Raw genomic sequence first — 25,897 nt, forward strand, 5'->3', positions numbered from 1 at the left:
GTATCTGTATTTTATGGCATTTCCCATATTTTGAGTGCAACAAAATTAGATAAATAGTGAATTTCTTAGAGGGCCCCAAAATGAGTTCCCTTCTTTCCTAATGGATCAACTGTGCCACCTGCTCAACCTGTTGTCCCTCCTATGGCATGGGCCCAGAAAATACTTTTGGATCACCCTTCGATCCCTTTTCTTTTGAAGAAGCCTTCCGCCCTTAGCCTTTGATGGGCATTGCATCAACTCAGTAAATCGTGGATTTTGCGTGGGTTGAGGTATGGCTCCAATCATCGTAACGATCTGCTCCCAAAGCAAAGCCTCTGAATCTCCCTCATCACCTTCTTGCTTCAACACCTTTGATGGAACACATGAGAGCCAGATGATTCACTTCTGGCTGTTCATCCGCATATGGCTCACCTGTAGCAATTCAACCATGCATAGAGTGCTCTTCACTAGAGACCTCATCACCATGTTCTAGATCATCATCCTCCCAACCATTACTCACTTGAGTATCACTGTGCGACATGATTGCTGAAAATTACCCTGTAATTTATGGTTTAGCCAACAATACTTACTCCCCAACACGACACAAGCTCACCTCTTAGGAAAGTTGGTGATATCCTGAGAATGGAACCATGCAACTGGCCTCTAATAAAAGTAAGGGCGGTAAATCCACAATTTAGCAAGTATTACTCCACTAGCATAACATCCACAGCAAACAATAACACAGGGGAGCTAGAATGCTCCGGCTCAATACATTTGTACAAATCATTTGGCGCCCCTTGCAGTATTTCTTTATTATTTATTCAACTAAAAACAGATTACAACAAAGACTGAACCCTTCCAGTTCGCATCCAATTTACAGCATGACCTTTGCTCTCAGCAATCCAAGCCAATCATGGCTTCACAGGCGTCCAACTCCAAGGAATAAGCCATCTAACAAACTCCATCTCCCGCAGTAAAATCGTCCAACAATCTCAGCTTAACCAAGCTGTTACGGCATCAATCATATACCTAGATGAATCCAGGAGCATTCCCAAACTCATCCTCTAAAAACACAACATAGTGCAGTTTCATTCTCATGATAGTCACTCATAAGATCGAAAACCATAAACTCCATCACGCATAGCAGGGACTAGCTGCTATGACATCCCCATTGACATCATCAGCGCCCAACAGTGGGTGTAGACCATAGTATAAAAATATGCTCTCACACATACAAATCCATACACCCACACATACTTGAGCATCCATCTATACAAAGTCTTCGTACTGAGTTTCTGTCGGCACGCTGGAGGTGAAGGGCATCAATCATTTGGCATGCAAGGGCACCACTCAACCCCTTGCTGTTAAGGTGCCCCTTGACTGACAACCTACGAATTGCAATGCACAACAAGGCAGCTGACCAATTGCAAGAGATCTCACCGCATGATCACTTGGCTAGCAGCCCCAGCCTCCAAAACCCCACAAACAAGGTCGTCCAATCTTTTCTTTTTAGCATCAGCCCAAAAACACGATGACCAACCTTCTATTGCTAGCAACAAACCAACCACAGCATCCACTGCCTGGTCTCTGTTAGAAATCAGCAATAGATAGGTCAGCCAACAAAACCACAGCCCGCCGGAAGGCCCCAGAACCAGTTCGTCCAGCTTGTAGGAGTCCCAGAATAGCACGACGCAGGCACAAAACAGATTTCCCCTGCTCTAGACACCCCCAGGATCAAATCACCATGCTCCTCTGGCCATGGAATCAGCAGGATTCAGCTCCAGATCAATTCGCCCTGCCTCCCAACACATGCAACAGCCTACTGGACAACTAGAAACCCAGTCTCAACCCGAACTCAGCCTGCAGGCAGCGCAAATCAATACCCCTCTCCTCCTGATTCTCTCCTAGACGCCTGGCTTGCATGCAACTAACCTGTCTTCGCCTGGAAGCACCTTAACTAGCTGTTCCTGCCCTATGGACACAATTGGTAGATTTGAATCCCAAAATAGGAATGGATTTCTACCACTCTTCTGTGACCACCAAAAAACTACCCCAAGGCACAATTAATACACTAACAAGTGCACAATTTTCTTGGGGTCCCTAGGAATTAATTCCACGAACCTGACACACATACCAGGATTCCCGGAATTCCCGTGCCACCAAGGTCTAAGATATTCACGTGTAAGTTCAATTACATTAGAATTCGTAAATAAAATCGCGTCCTCGTGAATCTCCTCCACGTTGATCTCAATCATTGCAAGTTCCAATTTCTACAAGATCTTCCTATTCAAAAAAAAAAACTATGGAATACAAGAACATGTGAGAAGGCATCCAATCTTGTCACACACAAAGTGCCGTATGTAGCTCTACCAATTGTGTTCATAATGTTGTAACTGCATGGAGGCATAAATTACCTTGTAAAATCGAAAAACAGCTGGTATTGCAATTGAACATGACAACAATTCTCTCCATCTTCCATTGTGGCACAAGGTCATCAAACTTTCACTATGCTTCGGTGGCACTTGAAGGTGTATAGGATCAGGATCACTCGTCTTCTATAGCTAAAGATAGACAAAATACTCAAGAACACAACATATGCATGCACACATCAGCACTTGTACACTATCATTGGAAAATGGCTTCCTTCACCAGATTTTCACACATTATACAACTTAACAACTTGGCATTTGGTAGTAGATCTTTACAGATATTCAAGTGAATGATTAAATCTTGGCTCAGCATATTCCCAAGCTTTTTTTGGCTTGTGGCTACCCAGAAATCCTCATCTCTTTTGAAAAGAAAGCAGCAGTCTATAGCAGTAATCTCCTAACTTAGGAATACAAAATAGACATGTTCATCACTTCGTAAAGCTGAAAAGAAAGGTTTTGCATTTTCCCAATACTGGATTAGCAGGCACAGCAATTAACTTCCTTTATGCTTTCACCCTTCCAGGTAGTCAGTTTTGAGGAATATACTTGGAAAATGATCCAGTCTAGTTGCACACCTTTATTTAATCACTTTTTTCGTTTGCTACAGAAGATTTTGAGGATGCATGCTGTACAGGTGTTTGTTGCAAGGTTGCCCTGGCCTTTGAAACAAAATTGGGATCAGGCTGTGGCTCAGCTGCTGATTTCGGCTCGCTCATTGCCATATAAATGTAAAGTATAATTACTGCATTTACACATACGACAGCCAAGCATCCACTGAGAAGTGTATGCACTCTAGGAGAAACAGCTACCATGCCTGCAAAAAAATTAATGTGATAGAAACTTAGAAAAGATTGATACTCGAAAGAATGTCTGTTAAAAAAAGAGTAGGTTTCTACTAATATTTTAAAAATGCAGTAACTAGTCCTCACTAACCAGCTCCTTTGATTGTCTGAAGGAACCAAGCATTCCAAGCATTATGAGTCCACCCCCCCTCTCTGGACGCGGCAGGATAGACTCAGGTTATATACCCAGGTACGAGAGCTCCGGAACTGTCCAGACTGGCCTTAACAAAGGATGATTTACAATTCATGGACGAGTACAACGCGAGAAGATTGTAGCTTCTGCTAGGTTGTCACCACACATTAGTGAAAGTTCCATGCATCCCACCCTTTCTCCAACATTTCCCTTTTACAAAGATATTTAGAAAAAAAGAAAGCCAAAAGACAAAAGGGCACGTTGCCCCACTTGTACCAAGAGCAAACATGATCCCTCCACAAGCTGAGGGTCAAAAGTTGCAAAACACACTTGCCACACTACGTTTAGACGGCAAGAGGGGAAGGAAGACGAAAAATTAAAGGTGGTGAGGGAGAGGAAGACATGAAATTGATAAGGTGAGCAAGGGGAGAGGAAGAGGAACCAAAACCATCTAGAGGGCTGGGAAATTGTGATGGGGAAACGGAAAGGGTCAGGGAAATTGGAGGATTCAGATTGGGAAAGAGAGGGAGACAGGCAACTAAAAATCTGAAGGACATCAAGCATCCCTCTCCGTAAGTTTCTCCCTGTCCTTCACACCCTCTCAAATTCCCTCTCCATTTCCCTTCCCTTCGACTTTCCTCCTAAAAATTTTCCCCTTTCTACCCAAGGCTTCACACAGCCCCCTGAAAAACTCACAGTCCACCACATATTTAAGAAAACAAATGAAGCTCCATATCAAAGACCAGGGAACAGTATGTCTCAGAAAGCCCATAAACAAAAAATGGATTTTTTAAATTAAAAAGGTACAAGCACCCTGAATTCTATCACTGGCCCACCTGTGAACCTCCGTATGAAAAAGGACAATTGGGCAGTAGATCTAGGGCATAGGTAGAGAGAAATAGTGTCCTCTGTCTGAGGCTGTTCTGCAACAGGTTAGGGTTGCAGCCTCAGTCAGATGCTGATTATAGGCACCAGAGATGTATACTGCAGCAGAGAGGCAGGTACAGGCCCTAATTCGAGCCTTTCATAAGCCACAGATCTAAGGTCTGCCAGCAAGGAGATCCAGACCCAGGTCTGATCCGCCTGTTCTAGGGTTCAGTCAGCTGATCCTGACCCCTCCCAGCCCTGTATAAGGGCCTATAAGCTCAGTCTTTGGGCATCCCACTTAAACCATAGTGTGAGGCATGCACGAGCCCTAACTCAACTACAAAGTGTGTCCATTCTCAGTCCACTGTTGGCAACGTCTGGCTGATGTTTTGCCTAGCATATGCTGGATGTTTATTATCTCCACTTCTGTGGAGGAATATAATGATATACCTTTGTAAGACTAGAATAAGTCCAATCATACAAATTTAGATTTTTTGTTGTTCTAAAGACCAAAAATCTACACAGAAAATAAAAGGGAAAATGAAAGAGAAGAAAAAAGAGGAAAACAAAAACTTTTATGAAAGACATACTTAGCAAGCAAAGCAACACTTATGTCGTCATCAGTGCCCGAGCATAAGCAGCTATACTGGGTTTCTAAAGACCCGCGGAGTCTCTTGGGCAATGAGGTTATTTTTGCATTCTATTTTCTGTTCTATCTTCTGCATATTTCAAACTGTGGGGTCATTCATTGTGTAATGTTTAAGTAAACTCGGAGAGCGCTCGTTGTTCCTTTCCAATGCATAAAAGTGCTACAGCAAGCACTTCAATCTCTGATATGTATCAAAGCCTCTCCAATGACTCTTGTAATCTTAACTTCAACACTGAAAGGAGCCCCTTCCGAGAAAGAGGCGACCCCCCAGCGAAATACCTCTGTTTGCAAGTTCTGAAGATTGTTCACCTCCTAAGCCCTTCCATCCTTGTCATGGCTGTCATGTGCATGGTGTACCTGGCTTGGATAGCAGGTGAACGTGGGTTACGGGATAGCATAGGGCTGGATGGCTATTTCAAATGACACGACTGTTAAGCAACTACAATCCCCAATTTAGGGGCAAACAAACCAGCAGCCAGCAGGGCCATGCTGTCAGCCAGAATCAGGCCGACCAGCTGGTCTGGCCAACCCAGACCTGGCCGACCAGCTGGCCAGTCCACCGACCAGCTGGCCGACCTCCTAGGTCAGGCCTATAAAAGACTCCCTACCCCCTCACTCTCAGTGGACTGGACCTGCAGCTGCTCCTCACCTCCTCCATCCTTTGCTGCAGCCCCTCCTGCTCCAGTTCTGCCCCAACTCCTCTGTCTCTCTATTCCTCTCCTTCAGATCTAGCCCTGAACCTCCAGCTGCTGCTCCAGATCTGCTCCTGACTGCTGCCTGACAAGCTTCCACATTTCTCCTCTTCATCTGCTGCCATCCTCTCCTACCTCTAGGGCAGCTCCAGCTCTTCATCATCTTCATCATCATCGAGCTACACGGAGGACTGCATTTCACTCCCTCTGCTGCTATCTTTTCTACTGTTTCTCTACATGGAATCATCTTTCTGATTCACCTCAGCCACAGTCCTTGAGACACGACGGCTTGAGGTTCTTGTATTCAGTTTTTCATATTACCAAACAAGCACTATGTTTTCTGAGTTCCGTTCTTCAGTTGTGTCTGAGTATCGTCTATTTTTTATCGCTCCACTGCAAACCCTATCGTTTCTCTATATGGTATCAGAGCCATGGTGATCTGAAGACCCCAGATCTCTGGTGATCTAAAGATCCTGCTTCTTCAAGGAGGCCATAGGTACGGGGAGCATCACTCCTATGAAAATATCAGTTTCCTCTTCATTCCGCTGCGCACTATGGGAGAGACCTCCATCTTCTACTCCCATCCCTCCCTCCCTTTCTTATCTCCATCTTCTACTCCCATCCCTCCCGCCCTTTCTAACCTCCATCCTCTATACATCCCTCCCTCCCTTTTCGGTTTCAGGCTTGACCCTCCCCATTCCTTCGAGAACAAGGAGGTCATGATCCTTCACCTCTACCACCATCGGCATCGACTTTCATGATCTACAAGTTCTCCCTAGGCGGGACCCTTTCTGTTCAGATGTGTCTTGATAACTGTTGTTTCGAATCTTGTCCAGCATGGAGGTGGGGTAGACTGCTCTCTCCCGAGGTCCAAGATCGGGCACACACTGGCTCACTGTTCAGCTACGACCTCTTCCTTTGGCGGAATCCCACCATCTCTGGATTATCAGTGCTGCTACGACATATTTGTTCTTTACCTTTGCTTTTCCCTCCACCTTTCGGCGGTGAGAGGGGGTGGCTTATTCTCTCGAGCTTCACAGTGTTCTTATTTCTGTTGATCATACGTGTAACTAAGGCACTTGAGGAAGTGAACAATTCCCTTGCAAGGGCACTCCTCTTGTGACCTTCTCTGCATTTTTGCATTGCATCTCTTGGGCATTTCGCAAGGATAGCCACTGTCGACATCTCTACACGAAGCTCCAAGCACACAATGTCTGCCCCTCCAAATTGGCAATTGAGAGGGGGTGTTAAGCAACTACAATCCCCAATTTAGGCGCAAACAAACCAGCAGCCAGCAGGGCCATGCTGTCAGCCAGAATCAGGCCGACCAGCTGGTCTAGCCAACCCATACCTGGCCGACCAGCTGGCCAGTCCACCGACCAACTGGCCGACCTCCTAGGTCAGGCCTATAAAAGACTCCCTACCCCCTCACTCTCAGTGGACTAGACCTGCAACTGCTCCTCACCTCCTCCATCCTTTGCTGCAGCCCCTCCTGCTCCAGATCTACTCCTCTGCTCCAGTTCTGCCCCAACTCCTCTGTCTCTCTATTCCTCTCCTTCAGATCTAGCCCTGAACCTCCAGCTGCTGCTCCAGATCTGCTCCTGACTGCTACCTGACAAGCTTCCACATTTCTCCTCTTCATCTGCTGCCATCCTCTCCTACCTCTAGGGCAGCTCCAGCTCTTCATCATCTTCGTCATCATCGAGCTACACGGAGGACTGCGTTTCGCTCCCTCTGCTGCTATCTTTTCTACTGTTTCTCTACATGGAATCATCTTTCTGATTCACCTCAGCCACGGTCCTTGAGACACGACGGCTTGAGGTTCTTGTATTCAGTTTTTCATATTACCAAACAAGCACTATGTTTTCTGAGTTCCGTTCTTCAATTGTGTCTGAGTATCATCTATTTTTGATCGCTCCACTGTAAACCCTATCGTTTCTCTATAATGACCCCGCAGAATCTAACCCTAACACTGACCTGGAATCTCGTCCTCAATCCAACCAGAATCAAAGCGCAGGTGCCTTGATCCACTCGAGCACGTGGGCTACAGCTCGACTCATCCATAAGCCTGTATCTAACCCAGGCGTTCCATACACCTGAGCCCGTCCCGAGGACCTTCGATACACCACCTATGATCCGCCATGTAGATGGCCAGAATCCTGACCTAGGTCCAAGCACCATCTATCAATTGAGGAGCGCTCAACTGAACTCCACAATAGCACTGGCCCTCCCTCTATATAGAAGGAAACCCGCTATAGATAGCACGATGCTATGAATAGCTCCCTCCATACAAAGCAAGCCCTATATATGAATCAATCTCTATATATAGCAATCTCGGCTAAAAATAGCCATCTAGCCCTATGCTATCCCGTAATCCACGTTCACCTGCTATCCAACCCTAGGTACACCATGCACATGACAATGGCCACGAGATTACCTATCCCTAGCTTTGGGGATACCGGAAATCTTGACGGCCCTTCTAGAAAATGAAGATCCAGAGCTAACTTGTGGTGAGAGTAATTTGGGAGATTACGATAGGAGCTGAGCAACGACCCTAGAACATAAAGAATGTTGCCAGTGGGTACTGCGAGATGCAGAAGCCCTAGCCATCGTGCAAATGATGACTGCAAGTACTACTACATATCCAACTTAGGGATGATTTGAAGCAAGGATGGTGCTAAATTATATGTACCAAATTAACAAGACCGCCTAGATCCTTGACCTCCAGACCGAACTCTACAACATGAAGATGAGGGAGGGGGTTCCTAAATCACGTAAAATGAAGGTAGTCAAGGGCAGCTCTCAGCAGTTGGTCAAAGAACAGAATTGTCTTAGACTGTGTGCTTGGCATGCTTCCTAGAAGCTACAAAGGTTTTGTGACCGCCATGATTGTTAGATAGCAGTAGGCACCGGTTACTTTCAAAGAGCTAGTGCCCCTACCCCTTCACAAGGAAGCTATGGAGAAGAAGGTTAATGGATCTGAAAACAAGACCATCCTTGCAAAAGAAAACAGCAAGGGTAAGCACGCCATGGAGTAAGCCTTGCCTTAAAAAGAAAAAGTGCTTCTACTATTGACACTTCGCAAAGGACCGCGAAAGGAAAGGTAGATCCAAAGAAGGATGTAGACAAACCCAAGGGAAATTTCAAGATAGAATCCATCAACATCATCAAGGAGGAGCCATTCGTGGCCAATATTACAAAGAGGTGTTCAGCGCTCTCACTGACAACACAAGGTGATGATAGGAATGCCAATAGTGGAGCTTTGAAACACATGATGAAGACAAAAGATTGGTTCACAAGTATGGATAGCGTCAATGGGGAATAATCACGACTGTCCTATCAAAGTGATCGTGAGTGTTCCATTCACACCAATACAGGCAAGGGGAAGGCAATTAATGAGGAAAAGGATGAGCATCGTCATCAAGTCCAAGACGATGGACAAGGTGATCGCTTAAGGAATTGAAGAAGGGCTCTACGAAATTAGTGCAATCGAAGACAAATACATGTCAAGACTATGGTGTGAATGGTTTGGACACATCAATAGCTCTTGAAACGATGCGAACGGCCAACGGTGAATGGACTTCCACAATTCACTAGCAACCAAGACGGTCCAAGGGGTCTGCAAGCTTGCATGGAGCGCAAACATTGGAATTCATTCTCAACAGAGGCCACGAATAGGGCCTGTAAGCCACTTGAGCTGGTTCACTCAACCATCTTTGAGCCCATGCATAGTAGACGTGTTAGAATCTCACTGTGCCCACCTGTGAGCCCCCGACTTGAGGGGACAAGGGGCAATGAGAGGTAGGAGGGCTGGGGAGAGACCCAGGCCGGCATCAGAGGGAGGAGCGCATGGCAAAGATAGGCGACCAGCACACAGGCTGGCCGCAGCCTGCAACAGCAGGTATGAGGGGGCTCTAGGCCTCACATGGAGGCACCAGCAGCAGCGCAGACTGGCCACCCAGGGCACCCTTATATAGGGGCCTGTGGCTGGCCAAGTCGGCCCAACCAGGGCCACCGATCAGGGCCAACCCTGGTCGGTTTATAGGGCCCTATGGTCGGCCACCAGACAGGGTAACCGACCCTGCTGGTCGGTCATCTGAAGGGGCCTGGGCAGAGCCTATAAAAGGCCCACTCCTACATTCAGCCCAGCATCCAGTGCAGTACATAAAGCCCTTCTCCAAGGCTGTGTTTAGCACTCAGATCTGGGATAGTTTTTTGAGAGAGGGTTCATCAGTTTTCTCCAGCACCCTGCTGAGATTTGTATTGCTCCCTTGGAGCCATTTTCTGCCCACCATCCGGTGGATGAATATACTCTCTCTCTCCGTCTATATTTTCTGTTATATCTGAGTGTGTTTTTACTTGCATCTGTGATCATCTATCTAAGTTGAGTGTGTAAGAGTTGGAGAGATCTTGGGTGGAGGATTGAGTGATCCATTTCTAACATGGTATCAGAGCCATAGGCTCTCAACTCTTCTTCATCAAAGCACTCTCTGAAGGAAGGAGTCCCTTGGCAGAAAGGCGATTCCGTTTTCACCTCAGGCTAGCACGGGAGGTCAGTACATCTTTTTGCTTCAGTTTTTCAGTTTGCTATTCACCGAGATGGATCAGCGTTTGGAAGCCTCTACACCCACTGCTCGTCCTTCCTCCTCCTCCAGTCATCTTCCTTCTTCATTCATTCCCAACTTTAGTGAAGCTGGAAAGCTCGATGGGACGAACTATCCAATCTGGAAAGTCAAGATCCGGAGGCATCTGGTGGCACGGAAGCTGTGAAAGATAGTGATTGGGACCGAGGTGAAGCTGGAGGACATTGTGGACAAAAGAGGTGATGTTCTATTTGAAGCAGATGTAGATGAACTCAGTGCATGGGAGGAGAGGGATGCTCAAACCTTAGCAATGCTAATCGGCACGACAATAGATGCTGTGATCCCTCATATCCAGTTGGCAGAGACATCTCAAGAGGCGTGGGCCATACTGAAGGAGCTGTATGAAACCGACAATACAGCCCGTATCATTACTCTTCAGCATCAACTTTATAATCTTAATATGAATGAGGGTGATAGCGTGCATGACCATCTGACAAAGGCGAAAGTCGTGCGGGACCAGCTCGCAGCGGTTGGTCAGAAGGTGGACTCGAGTCAATTGGCGTTGCTCACACTCCACAAGTTGCCACGAAGTTTCAAAAGTTTTGTGACTACAGTCACTGCGGGTCAACAGACTAAGCCACTCACCTTTGAGGAGCTTGGCCCCCTACTGCTTCAGGAGGAGGCTCGAGAGAAACTCTTTACGCAAACCGATGAAAAGGCATTAGTGGCCCAAGACAAGCCTGGAAAAGGCAAGTCAAAGGAATTCAAGAAGTCAGTGGACGCACACCGAAAGAAGAAAATGAAGTGCTTTTACTGTGAAAAGCTTGGCCACTCTGCCAAAGAATGCTGAAAGAAGAAGGCGGATCAGAAGCGAAAGAGAGAAGCCAGGATCAAAGAAGAGCCTAGGAATGATTCTGCCAATGTGACGACAGGACAGTTGTTTTTAATCAGTGAACATTGTTCAGCGTATGCAATCAGTGAAGGAAAAGAGGGTTGGTATGTTGACAGCGGAGCTTCAAAGCACATGTCTAACAGAAAGACTTGGTTCAAAACCATGGAAAGTACACACCCGGATTCCAAAGTTTCTGTCGAGGATAGCCGGACATGTCCTATGAAGGGCATTGGTAGCATTCCTTTCATTACAACCGCGGGAGAGGAGAAGGATATCTTGGGAGTACTTTATGTACCCAACCTTTGCAAGAACTTACTGTCTGTAAGTCAGATGGACAAGAATAACATGTCAGTTCTCTTTGAGGACGGCAAGGTCACCGTGACATCCAAAGCAAATGGACAGATGGTGGCCCAAGGAGTCCAAGAAAATAGACTGTACCGCCTCAGTGCAATGTTGGTTCATGGAGACAACATAAAGTCCAAACTTTGGCATGAGCGCTTCGGTCACGTCAGCTATGGAACCTTGGCTGAAATGTCAAAGTCGAAGATGGTGGATGGACTTCCACCCATTACAGGCAATGATGATGTCTGTAGGGCTTGTCTAGAAGGCAAGCAACACAGAGACAAGTTCCCACAGGAGGCCTCGTTTCTAGCCAACAAACCACTTGAGTTGGTTCATGCCGACATTTGTGGCCCAATGTCTACAACATCGTGGGCAGGATCCAGGTACTCACTTCTCTTTGTGAATGATTTCAGTAGACTGACCTGGGTGTATTGCTTGGCTAAAAAGTCACAGGCTTTCGAGAAATTCAAGGACTGGAAGGCCAGAGTTGGAAAGGAGACAGGGGAGAATGTCAAGATGTTCCATACAGACAGGGGGGGAGAATTCACCTCCAATGAGTTCAACACATTTTGTCGCAAGCATGGGATCAAGCGACAACTCACCACTGCACGCACATCTCAGCAGAACGGGGTAGCCGAGAGGAAGCACAGAACCACTACGGAGACAAGGCTTGCTATGTTACGAGGAAGGAACCTTTCTAAAGCCTATTGGAGTGAAGCTATCAATACAGCAGTACACATCCTCAACAGGACCAAGACGAAGGCCGTCAAGGACAAGACTCCATATGAGGCATTTTATGGTAAGAAGCCCTCTATCACTCATCTTCGCATTTTTGGTTCTAACGCATGGGTGCATGTGCACAAGGAAGAGAGGACCAAGCTTGATTCCCAGAGCAGAAAATGTATCTTTGTTGGGTATAGTGAAGAATCCAATGCCTATCGACTCTTCGACCCAATAAAGAAGCAAATTCTTATCAGTCGGGATGCCATCTTCGAGGAATCTGAACCCCATGAGGAGCCTCAGATTGAGAAGATTGTTCAAACCCCGAACCCACCCCGCCTCAGGTTGACCATCCAAGAGGTGAAGAAATCAGGAAGCTGATGTTCCACAAGGTACTGAGGAAGAGCAGGATGTTCTAGAAGCAGTTCCAGTTCCCTTATATAGGGGCCTGTGGCTGGCCAAGTCGGCCCAACCAGGGCCACCGATCACGGCCAACCCTGGTCGGTTTATAGGGCCCTATGGTCGGCCATCAGACAGGGTAACTGACCCTGCTGGTCGGTCATCTGAAGGGGCCTGGGCGGAGCCTATAAAAGGCCCACTCCTACATTCAGCCCAGCATCCAGTGCAGTACATAAAGCCCTTCTCCAAGGCTGTGTTTAGCACTCAGATCTGGGATAGTTTTTTGAGAGAGGGTTCATCAGTTTTCTCCAGCACCCTGCTGAGATTTGTATTGCTCCCTTGGAGCCATTTTCTGCCCACCATCCGGTGGATGAATATACTTTCTCTCTCCGTCTATATTTGCTGTTATATCTGAGTGTGTTTTTACTTGCATCTGTGATCATCTATCTAAATTGAGTGTGTAAGAGTTGGAGAGATCTTGGGTGGAGGATTGAGTGATTCATTCCCTCTTCATTTCTAACAAGACGATTATCTTTGAAGGTTAGATTATTTTTATACCTTCGTAAATGACTTAAACAAAGTCATGTGGATCTATTGTCTGACCAAGAAGTTCAATCTTTCGACAAATTCAAATAATGAAAAGAAAAAGTGGACAATAAGACTAAAAGAAACTCAAGACGCTCCGAATGGACAAAGGGGAGAGTTCACTTCCTACGACTTCAATGAATACTGCAAGAAGAAAGGGCTCAAGATAACACCGACATCCCAAGAGGAGGAGGTATTGAGCGAAAGAATAAAGTGGGTTTGAGTATGCTAAGAGGAAGAAATCTTCCAAGGAGCTTTTAGGCGGAGGCAATTGGTACGGCTCTCCACATCCTCAACAAGACAATGACTAAAGCAATAGGAGGCATTAAAAACTCATATCAAACACTAGAGAGTTTTCGTCTTCTAACATTTGGATGTGTTTTACTAAGCTACTAGGACCGAGCTAGATCCAAGGAGTGTCTGTTCATCAATCATAGGGAAGAGTGGAAAGCATATCACTTGTACGACAAAAAGACCAGAAAGTAGTGGTTAGTAGCGATGTAGGCTTTCAAGAGACTAAGCCCCAACTAGATGATGAAGTGGCTACAGTTTAGCAACCAAGTCCAGATGACAAAGCCAATGAAGAAGAAGACTCCTACAAAGGAGACAAGGGTACCACGATAGTATTGAAGACCCTAGAGGACCTCAAGGGTAACCAATATCCCTTAGAATAGTTTGGAGGTTGCGACGAGATCTAGGTGACTTCAAAAGACCCCTACTGTGAAATGTGCATTAATGGCTCATATCAAGCTTATCCAAGAGCCAAGGAACTTTGACAAAGCAAAGGATATTCTGCAAACAGAAATGGAGGCCATCGAGAAGAGCCACACATGGAATTTGGAGCCCAAACCACGGGCCAACGGAAGTTGATTGGGATCAAATGGATTTATAAGGCAAGTACAAGTGGGATGCCGCTCTCAATAAGTACAAAGCCAGGCTAGTGGTCAAAGGTTATGCATAGGTAGAAGATCATGACTATGACAAGGCCATTGCCCTAACTGCTCGTATGCAGACCATTCGGACGGTCATAGCTTTGCTTGCCTATTAGTAGTGCACCATGTCTTAAATGGATGTGATGTCTATGTTTCTAACTGGAGAATTGGAGGAGGTCTACATGGAGCAACTACCAGGCTTCCAAATCAAGCAAGATGTTTTATGCAAACTAAAGAATGCTCTCTACAAGTTGAAGAAGCAGGCCCTTAGAGCATGGTACTAATGCATACTTTACCGAGAATACTCTATTTCAAAGTCCATTACATGCCAACCTCTACCTCCATTCAAATCTACTTGACCAATACTCAACCTGACATCAACTATGCCAATTTGCTTCACAACCAAGGGAAGCTCATTGGAAGGCATGCTTGCAGGGAAGCTCATTGGAAGGCATGCTTGTAGGTAGTACAATATCTCAAAGGTATTAGAGGCTACGTGAACACATACCAAAAGGAATCAACTTCTACTAGTATTGTGATTCCAATTGGGATGGAGATAGATACAACTGGCGTTCCACTTCTAGCTATTGTCAGCAAGAAGCAGCCTACAGTTGCTTTGTCATCCACGGAGGCGGAGCATAGAGCTTGGCGGTCTTCCAAGAACAAGTTGTGGAGATCTACCAATGATCACCAGGAACGTGGTGTTCCATGCTCAAACGACACACATGGAGAAACACTAGCACTTCATAAGGGAGCTGATACTGGACAAGCTGATTGAGCTGATCTACTACCCAACAAAAGAGGCATTCATGTGTATGCTTTCATTCTAGCCAATGCTAGCATTTCTATTGCAGCAATTCACATGTGTGCACACATGCAGGCGTGCATGTGCGTGTGTGTGCGCCGGTGCGCATCTATCTGTAATCTAGCATGCCTCCTGTGTTTTCTTTCATGGTATCAGGGTTGTCCTCAGAAGACCTATACTCCAAGCGAGCAGTTGTCTCCAAGGAGGGACACGAGCCAAGAGCTATAAGCAAAGTGGAAGAAAGCAACACGATAACCCACATCAGCAATGCCGATCAGAAGAAGACATCTGACAACTTGTGTCAGTACCACCATCAAACCTATGATAGGGATTGGTGGTACATCAAAGCGGTAATGAGGGGGGGAACATGTGCTATTGAGGTCAAGGTAAAGGACATGATGCGGCATGGCACCTGAATCAAAGGCCAATAAAAGATTTGTGTGATTGTAAGCTTCCACAAGGAGCCGTCAGCAAACCATGGAAGGTTGAAGAACAAAGGGCAAAGAGCCGTGGTGCCAGTGACGTGACCTACATAGATGCAGTCGTGTGATTCTCCAATGGCAGCTTTAGTGGTCGACACCTAGAAACAAGGGGCAAAACAAAAACCAACATGGAGACCACGTGAAGCAAAAGAGGGGGCTGATACTAAAAAGATGACCTGTCAAGAACTATGTCATCTTCAGCAATCTACCAACAAGATCTTCCACGAAGGAAATCATCAATCAAAAAGTCATCTGCAAGTGTAGCTTTCTCCCAAATATGAGCAGGGGATTGTACTCCATTCTCTGAATGGCAAGTCTCTTATTTGGTTGGGTCCAACCCGTACCCATCATACTTCGATGTGCCAAAGACTCATCCAGCCTTCTAGCTTAGAACCAAAATAAAGAAGCAAAATCAAATGGTAGAAATAAATGACCGAAATCATGCCAATATAGATTTAAACTATCATATGTCACATGGTTGTTTCAAGATGGCAATATACATTGGAAAAGAAACTGCAACGTTTGAAATCTTTATTAGTAATTGATGATACACAGGAAGTAGCATTGAAAAGAAGAGTAACCTGGCTTGAGGTGAGTGTTGAAGACATATAGGACTATCAAAGGCAATCCCCACATTGCAAGGGAGGTGACCAGAAATTTCTTGATAACTTCTGATATCTCCATGGTGGTTGTTTTTATCACCTCATTCAGCATACGAAGCGTGATGCTGCTATCAAAGATATACATCACACAATAAGGTTGTTTGTACTCACCCTTGAAACATTTCTGAAACAACACTTTCCTTTTCTCCCTCTTTAAAAAACACAAAATATGAAAACGCAGTGACATACAGGAGAGAGAGAGAGAGAGAGAGAGAGAGGCTAAAGGAAACAGCAGACTTATTCAATGCTCACTATTTTGTACAAATTCAAACCATGTGTTATGCAACACTCATTAATACAACTCAAAAGCTGAAGCACAATTAAGGCTTATATGGCAAAGCGCAAGCTCAAAACTCAAGAATCAAGACTCCAAACTTGAGAGTCAAAATCCTATTTGTCCACAGTCAGATGCAAATCAATCAATCTCGTTCATCATTCGTACACAGCACTCAATTAGAGAGAAAGTACTATCTTTGAGCCCCATGTCCTTTAGCCAAGCACTGCAATTTTAACATCTCAATATGATCCCAGCCACGTACCACTTAAAAACCATCTCACATAATTCAGAGAAAGAAGGTACTCCACATGACATTACCCTAGCAAAGTTTGCAGCGAGACCCTTCCACAAGATGCCCCATTCCATATCATTATCTATCTGGATCGAGTCAGACAGTTCAACTCTACAGATGTAAGTCAACACAAACTAGCATGGTGGACCCTATCATCATCTATGCAATTTGCATCTGAAGGGGGCAAGAAATGCTGGTATGCATGAGGCTCCAACTAGTTCCAATTGCAAGGCATCTCTGTCAATCATTTAGCACCATACCAGTACTCATTAGAGTCCCTTTTGCATTTGACCAGTAAGAGACTCATCAAATCCACTGGGATAATTTATGGCAAGTTAACACAAACTAGCATGGCCGACAGTTCACTCAACAGATGCAAGTCAACACAAACTATCATGGCAGACCCTCTCATCATCTATGCAATTCGCATCTGAGGAAGGCAAGCAATGCTGGTCCGCACAAGTCACCAAATGGTATCCAATTGTAGGGCATGTCTATCAATCATTTATCACCATACATGTACTCACGAGAGGTCCCTTCTTGCATTTGACCATAAGACTCATCAAATCCTCTGTGATAATTTATGGCAAGCATACATTCACAGGACGTGGGTATCCTCCCACAACCACGTGTGATTAAGATTAACCTTCTACAGAGAGGATTTCCACCACCTCAGTGAAGACGGTTTCATTCCAGCACCAGGCTATTTACAAATCCACCTTTCCCATACAATCACGTGATCCTACAAATTCCAGATGGAGGCAGGATGCGATATCGCAGCCACACGACACCGTAAATAATAGAGATCTAGAGCTTTGTACTCTTTGTGACACACTAAGTGGAGACCAAGAAGAATGTCCTCTACTATGAGATCCATTCGAGGTATCACTGCCTCTTTACCCATGGATACACTGAGGGACGGGTCTAGACAGTGCCAATTGCATAGGGGTAGATCTCATTTGAGAAGGTTATTCAGATAGAACCTCTTTCGAGGTGGAAGTTCATTATACTAAGAGTGCAAATAGTACCCTTCCTGCGAAACCTAACCACACCCCAACGGAATCCCATACAGACTAGCTATGCACACAAACTGTATACTGGTTACGATACGCCCTACGGTTATCTGAAATGCCTTGAGATTTGGAAGAAGCCTAAATTGATCGATAGGGTCTTACTAGACAAAGTCGTAAATGTCTTTGCGTCAAGCTGTAGAGTTTTTATAGACACTGTCAAAGGGTCAAATCCGAATCTTGATACTACTAGATACTAGCAGATAGCCCAATTAAAAGGCGCATTCGCGCAATCACAAGCAGGCTCAATCGCTTGTTACGCATAAGCTACCAGGCAACTTGCAACCCTACACAAGAAACAGCCCGAAACAGCTCACATAACCATAGCTCTTCACAGACAATCGATCAAAAGAAACCAAGAAGTACCTGCTGCTTGAGCCCACCGAACGAAACAACAAATCACCATCAAAAAGCTCGCCAGATGCCACGGAATGCCACAGCAGCTTGAACCAAAGAGCTACCTAAAGCGAGACTATGAGCTTGAAAGAACCCATAACCGAAAAAAAAAAAGGCAGCACCAAAAAACAACAAATGGGATTTCGTCAAACGAAAGGAACCTGAGCACGTTGGGCTTTGCTGGTGCACGTAAGCCTTCCAGCTTCAAAGCGTGAGGTTCTCCATAGTGCATTGCCACATGCTAGATCTCCGATGCAAGGGAAGCTTGAGAAGTTTGTGTTGATAGGAGCGAGAGAGAATGTAAGGGATGGTTCCTCTTTAAGAGGTGCATGCAAAGGTCCATATGGGCGTTGAGGGGTTACATAGAAACCAAGAGAGCATGAATGCTCTAGCGCACTGCCTCCTAGTTCATTAGGACACATACAAAATATCTTTGTATCTATTCCTACTTAAACTCGTATTCCTCCTCCTTTTTGCTCCCCCGATTTCATAAATTCGTAGCTATCAAACCGGCGCTCATCTCAAATCGGCTTGATAGCTATGCATTCATACAAAATATCTTTGTATCTATTCCTACTTAAACTCGTATTCCTCCTCCTTCTTGCTCCCTCGATTTCATAAATTCGTAGCTATCAAACCGGCGCTCATCTCGAATCGGCTTGATAGCTACGAATTTATGAATTCCTAGCTATTAAGCCAACAGCCTCTGGCTGTTTCGTTCAAGATGCAGCAGCCACTCGATCCTATGACCCTTCGAGTGGCTGCTGCATCTTGAATGACAATAGCCAAAGGTTGAGCAGGGAGAGAGAGGGAGAGGGGGAGAGAGAGAGAGAGAGAGAGAGAGAGAGAGAGAGGAAGTGCGAGAGATGAAGGGAAAGAAAGAGGAAAGGAGATTTTAGAGGAGGAGGAAGCAACCAAAAGCTTCGTAACAGACTAATATTTCGTTCAAGATGCAGCAGCCACTCGATCCTATGACCCTTCGAGTGGCTGCTGCATCTTGAATGACAATAGCCAAAGGTTGAGCGGGGAGAGAGAGGGAGAGGGGGAGAGAGAGAGAGAGAGAGAGAGAGAGAGAGGAAGTGCGAGAGATGAAGGGAAAGAAAGAGGAAAGGAGATTTTAGAGGAGGAGGAAGCAACCAAAAGCTTCGTAACAGACTAATATTTCCATATGTCTTTCCTTGCAATAGGTTAATCATGCCTTGCACCCCAAGAGATGACAAAATATGAAGAGGGGAGAGGAGAAGAGTGGAGATGAGGAGAAAGAGCACAGCTAGAGAGCACACCACAAATGACTAACTGTACAATAGATTTAGTTGAAATTGTAGAACATATACAAACCCTTTTAGGATTAGGGTTAGGGCATCTAACCCTTTCCTTTATAGCACTCTATGTGTTAGTGCTATGCACAATATCTAACACATGATGTTGAGATGGTTTCTCAACACCTTCCCTCAAGATCAACATCATGAAGTACGCCTTTCCTCAAGATAATGATTCTTGGGAATCGAAGAAGGATTGAGCATTACATTTCATCACACCCCTTTAATGGGAATGTCCTTCCTCTGAGTCAAACCAAGAGCTTGTCGATGCTTCTCGAAAAGCTATTTGCCAAGTGGTATGGTGAAGATGTCTGCAACGTTATCTTTGCTATCACGATGCTGAAGTGTGACGTCATCAAGTAACACTCTTTCTCAGACATCAATGTGCTTTGTTCAGGAGAAATATACTGGATTCTTGGCCAATGCTTGAGCCGACTAATTATCATAGTATATTGAATGATGAGTGACCCTCCTGAGCATTGTCCTTTATACAATTATCTTTGGTGGTCTAACGGTCGTGGCAGTCTCTCCACAACCTATGGATAGAAATTTCTCTATCACTCAATGCAAACCTTTCATCACCGGAACAAAAGAACAATCACTTGCTCTCAATCTCTCACACGAAGGATGGCACCTCAGCGGAATATAGGGATGCTCTGATACCATGACAAAATATGAAGAGGGGAGAGGAGAAGAGTGGAGATAACGACAGAGGGCACAACTAGAGAGCACACCACAAATGACTAACTGTACAGTAATTTAGTTGAAATTATAGAATATATACAAACCCTTTGAGGGTTAGGGCATCTAACCCTTTCCTTTATAGCATTCTATGTGTTAGTGCTATGCACAATATCTAACACATGATGTTGAGATGGTTTCTCAACAAGAGACTAATTAATGCACGAATAAATCTCATCGTGGGGTAATCAAGTTATATCTCCTTATCGCTCCTATGCTCTATTCACGGCCTCCAATTAACCTAATATTTCATATAATCAACCCTTTGCCCTCGTTGCCTCCCTCTATCCTCGCCACCTCACTTGCCGCCATGTGTCTCTCCTCACCACTCCTTCGCGCAACTCCTATTCTTTGCACTCTGCTCCCTCTGCTCAGCTCCTATTCTCTTGTTGCCCTGCTCTCCACTCCCTCCGCTTAGCTCCTATGCTTTGTGCCTCTCCCTCTCCCTTTACTCTATCTCTGCCCTTCCCCCTCTCAGCCCTTTCGCTCACCCCCCTTTCTCTCCCCCTCTCCCTCCACTCAACCCCTCCTTCTCCCTCTTTTCATTAACTGTCCCTCTCATCTCCCTCCTCTACTCTATATGTCTTTGCTCAATATGGCCAGAACTTTCTCAAATCTAGAAAGTTCTACATTCCTCGAATCTTGTTGAATCCGATGATTAATGTGTGGAATCGCTTAGATTAACTTGCTTTAATCGTACCTCCTTTGCAAAGCTTAGCTTAATCCATGATGCACTCCCTTTGATTAATTGCTAATACTCATTTTCTACTAAGCTGGGGGTGCTATAATCTAAGCTTGGTTATTGGGTGGATTTATTGTATTTCCAAGTACATAAGACAAGAAGTCTATGATAGTATGGCACTGAGCAAAGAAGACCAAAAAATTAGAATATATGATTTTGAGTATCAGTAATAATTTATCTTTCAATGCTTCATTGTGGCTATACTGAGGATCTACCTTCCAATACTTCATCATTTGTAAAAACTTTCTAATCAAAATATTGTTCATCTATTTTAAATCATATAATATGATATTGCGCCAATAGGCAGAGCCAATATCAATATTTGTTAACAGTATTTGTATCTATAATAGTATCTTTTAATACTTCATCATTTGCAATAGTACTGATCTGTAATAGTATCTTTCAATACTTCATCATTTGTAACAGTTTTTGTATCTGTAACAATATCTTTCAATACTTCATCATTTGTAACAGTATCTGATCTATAACAATATCTTCAATACTTCAGCATTTGTAACAGTTTCTATATTCGTTAACTTTATCTTTCAATACTTCATCATTTGTAACAACTTTCTAATCAAAATATTGTTCATCTATTTGAGAGTGCTCTCAACAGAAGCAAGAACGGAAGAGGGAGAGAGAGAAACACAGAGCCACACAAGTTTTGGTAGGTGCAGAACCACCCTAATCTTCTTCTTCATTCATTTATATATGCATTTGAGTATTGTACATAACCAGAGTAAAGGCACAGTGACCTTTAACCCCCACAACCTCCCACTTAAAGGACAATGTGCCTTTAAGGGAGAACAACTAGTGAGCATACTATCCAATGCCCATCAATACACGACAATACTCAAACCGCTGACTAGGTAGTCTCTTCGTCAGCATATCTGCAGGGTTATCATCTATATGAACCTTGACAAGCTCTATGCGCTTGTCCTCAAGTACCTCCCTAATGAAATGGTACCTGACCTCAATGTGTTTGGTCTTTGCATGAAAGACCGGATTCCATGCTAGCTGAATAGCACTCATGGAATCACTATGCAATGTCGGTACACCTGTATGAATCCCCAAATGTCCCACTAGCCGATCAAGCCATATAGCCTCCTTGCAACCCTCTGTGGCTGCAACATACTCAGCCTCTGTGGTAGACAAAGCAACACACTTCTGTGCGTGAGACATCCACGACACTGCACCACCTGCAAAGATGAACACATAACCAGAAGTGGATCTCCTACTATCCATATGCCTTGCATAGTCTGAATCTGTGTACCCACATACACGCATGTCTCCTTTACCAAAGCAGATGTACATCTCCTTGGTACCCTTCATGTACCTCATGATGCACTTAACTGCCTCCCAATGCCTCTTTCCTGGATTAGCCATATACCAGCTAACAAGTCCCACTGCAAATGCAATGTCTGGTCTAGTAGCTATCATAGCATACATAAGAATCCCAACCGCTGATGCATAAGGAACCTTGGCCATCATGGCCCTCTCCTCATCTGATTTGGGACTATCTGTATGACTCAGTTTCACATATGGAGGCAATGGAGTACTCACTTCCTTCCCCCCCTCCATATTGAAACGCTGCAATACTTTTGTAACATACTCCTTCTGTGAAAGACAAAGGAGTTTCCTACTCCAATCACGCGTGATGCGCATACCAAGAATATGACCTGCAAGTCCCAAATCCTTCATATCAAAGGCCTCATGCAACTTGGCCTTTAATGCATCTAGCTCATAAGTATTCTTGCTAGCCAATAGCATATCATCCACATATAGTGCTAGGATTATCGGGCTATTATCCTCAGCCCTTTTAGTGTAGAGGCAATGATCAATTTCACTCCTTCTAAAACCCTGGGACCGAATGAAAGCATCAAACTTCTGATAGCATTCTCTAGGCGCTTGCTTAAGATCATAAAGACTCTTCTTCAGCTTGCAAACTAAATTTTCTTTGCCCTTTTCTTCAAAGCCTTCCGGCTACACCATGTAAATTTCCTCATGCAAATCCCCATGCAAGAAAGCTGTCTTGTCATCCATCTGCATAAGCTCCATATCCTCTGATGCCACTAGTCCAAGCATGCATCTAAGTGTGTCATCTTCACAACCGGAGAGAATATCTCATCAAAGTCCACACCCTTCTCTTGCTTGAACCCTTTAGCGACCAAACGGGCCTTGTACCTAGGCACATCATCATCTACGACCTTCATCTTGTAGACCCATTTACATGGCAATGCTTTCTTTCCATGTGGCAAAGAAACCAAGTCCCAAGTCTTATTCTTCATAAGTGAACTCATCTCTGATTGCATAGCATACTCCCACTTGCATTGATCCTCGCGTATCATAGCCTCTCTGCAGCAAGAAGGCTCCCCGCAATCAATAAGCATCACATAGTCTACCCTTGGAACAAACCTATCAGGCGGTCTAGACACTCTAGATGATCTTCTCAAGGGCATTTCAGCTTGCTGTCCCACCTGCATATCAGCCACATTTGGCTCATCATTTCCACCAATAGATGATCCATCATCTACCCTTGATTGATTACTTGTGGGAGTACTTGGTGGTACCATTTCTTGCACAGTTGCATGGACAGCGCTCCCTCTTAATCCCATGTGTATCACAGAAATGCTGAAAGTCATGAGAGAGATACTCTCCACCATTGTCAGTCCGTAGGCATTTAAGCGTTCTACCTGACTGATTCTCAACCAAGGCTAGCCATTTCTGAAATACCTGGAACACATCACTCTTCTGAGCTATAGCATAAGCCCACACTTTCCTAGTTGCATCATCAATGAATGTCACATAGTAGTAAACCCCGCCTAATGACCGTGTAGGCATGGGACCACATATGTCTGAATGCACCAAATCAAGCTTTTCAAACTCTTTCTTTCCCCTTCTTTTATGGGCTGATTTAGTCTGCTTCCCATAGAGACAGTGCTCACAAAATTCAAAATCAGAGAAACTCAAATGCGGTACATAACCCAAATGGCATAAGAGTTTCATTCCATTCTGGCTCATGTGCCCCAACCTGCAATGTCACAAAGAAGTGCTTGGCTGCTCGGTTATTGCAACAACATGATCAAATACCCCTGATACATGTAAGGGATACAAAGTCCCACACTTGGCACCCCTGGCCAAAAGCATAGAGCCCTTTTGAATTTTCCAACTCTGAAAGCCAAAAGTGGTGTGAAAACCAGCATCATCTAGCTGACCCACTGAAATAAGACTCTTGGTCAACTTAGGCACATGTCTCACATGTTTTAAAATAAATGCAGACCCATTTGCAAAAGAAAACTTTATGTCACCTACTCCCACTATGTCACATGCATAGTCATTTCCAGGATGCACACAACCTGTCTTTCCATTGTCATAAGTGGAGAACCATTCCCTATGGGGAATAACATGGAATGAAGCACCAGAATCCAAAATCCAATCCTGGGAATATGCATCATCTGAAGTGGTAAGCAACTCTGCAGATAAACTAGACATGAAGAGAACGTCATTGTCACGATCATGTGTGATTGCATTGATCTCCTCGATCTTCACTTTTCCTTTGTCCTCCCTTGGACTCTCTTCCTTCTGATTTGCACCCCAATTTGCATTCTTTTTCTTATCCTTTTGCTCTCTTTTCAGCTTGTAGCAATCCTTTTTCATATGGCCCTTCTTGCCACAGTGGTAACACTCAATGTTCCGTGCCTTGGATTTGCTACGAGACTTTCCTCTTTCTTGGGACTTCCCCCTGAACTGTGATCTGCCCCTTTGCACATTTAAGGCTGCATCCTGCTTGTTGCCGTCCATAGACTTCCGTCTAATCTCCTCGGCCAATAAGCTACCCACAACATCATCAAATTTCAGTACTCCACCAGGTGCAGAGTTACTGACAGCTGTACGGAAGGTATCCCATGAGGATGGCAATGAACATAAGAGAAATATTGCCTTAGTCTCCGCATCAAAATTCATCTTCTGAGCCTGAAGCTGGCTGAAAATAATATTGAATTCATTCAAGTGAGAAGCAATGGAGACCCCTTCCTTCATCTGCAGCTCAAACAACCTCTTCATGAGGTAAACTTTATTAGAGGCAGTTTCTTTCTCATAAGTGGTGCACAGTTTCTTCCACAAATCTTCCGTAGTCTGCTCATTTACTACTGTGAAATAAACTGACTCTGCAAGATGAAGTCTAATAGTAGACTTTGCTAATGCATCCAACTCATTCCAATCATCCTCAGACATATTTGCAGGCTTAGCTTCAATACCTGCCAAGGGTTTAATCTGCTTCTTTTGAATAAGCACATCCCTTATTTGTTCTTTCCACAAAGAAAAGTTTGTCCCATCAAACTTTTTAATGCTAAAAAACTCCTTTTCAGACATGGAAGAGGATGCCATGATGCAAATGAAGCAAAATCCCAAATGCTAGTGCCTGTAAGAGAGAATCACACCAAATACCAGGTGCACCCAAATGTGTATGCCACAATAGACTGAAATATCACCAAAACTCAAAGCTCAAAGCATCAAAAGATGCAGCTGACTCATGTGCATGTACTATGCATCCATATGAGCAAATCTGGCCCAAAAGAAAATGCCAACTGCAATGGCAATCCAAAATGCCAATAGGTGCCAAATGGCTCAAGCATAAACACCATCTATGGGCATATGCATCAATAATATCTCATCCAAGAGAGCATAACACTATCAGTGCATCACCTGCAATGTGTCAAAGCTGTCCCTCAGCATAATATAGCATCCATGTGCAAAGCGTCCATAAAAAAATAGCATCCCACAAGGAAATCTGGGCCTATCAGCGCATCCAATAAGGACCACAATGCATCCAAATGGCCTATAAATCATCCACTGCAACCCAATGCACACCACAAATGAGCGCACATGGCTCAAACTGCAACCAGAGTGATCTGCATAAGGTATGCTCAAGAAATCATGGTCCCACGGAAAAGACCACTACTAAAAATAGAACCTAAGATGCCTCAAAACATTGGCACTATTGCATAATCGGACTCAACAAGAAAATCTGCAAATATCTCTCTTCTACCGGAACTCCAAAATCCCAAC

At 44.6% G+C, this 25,897-nt stretch overlaps 1 protein-coding gene across 2 annotated transcripts; it reads right to left on the bottom strand.

The window, feature by feature from the left end:
• Positions 1-2,549: 2,549 nt before the first annotated feature.
• Positions 2,550-18,420, bottom strand: LOC147881975 (uncharacterized). 2 transcript variants are annotated; one of them, XM_087401940.1, is made up of 4 exons: positions 18,190-18,420; positions 17,999-18,093; positions 15,913-16,061; positions 2,550-3,222 (listed from the first exon to the last, which is right to left on the bottom strand). In XM_087401940.1, the coding sequence occupies exons 3-4, from the start codon at positions 16,043-16,045 to the stop codon at positions 2,990-2,992; spliced, it is 366 nt and encodes a 121-aa protein (XP_087258066.1). In that variant the 5' UTR covers positions 16,046-16,061; positions 17,999-18,093; positions 18,190-18,420; the 3' UTR covers positions 2,550-2,989. The 2 variants fall into 2 exon arrangements, with proteins under 2 accessions (XP_087258066.1, XP_087258065.1); XM_087401939.1 differs by having other exon boundaries at positions 2,561-3,222; positions 15,913-16,058; positions 18,190-18,417.
• Between the last annotated feature and the right edge of the window lie 7,477 nt (positions 18,421-25,897).

This window comes from Dipteris shenzhenensis, chromosome 30 (assembly GCF_047967505.1).
Source record: "Dipteris shenzhenensis isolate YYH24624 ecotype China chromosome 30, Dip_SZ_1.0, whole genome shotgun sequence".
Taxonomy (NCBI): Eukaryota; Viridiplantae; Streptophyta; class Polypodiopsida; order Gleicheniales; family Dipteridaceae; genus Dipteris; species Dipteris shenzhenensis.

Coding starts and splice junctions, on each gene's coding strand:
- LOC147881975 (XM_087401940.1), bottom strand. CDS start 16,045: ATGCTGAATGAGGTGATAAAAACAACCACCATGGAGATATCAGAAGTT. Junction 3,223..15,912: donor CAACACTCACCTCAAGCCAG/GTTACTCTTCTT, acceptor ATTTTTTTGCAG/GCATGGTAGCTGTTTCTCCT.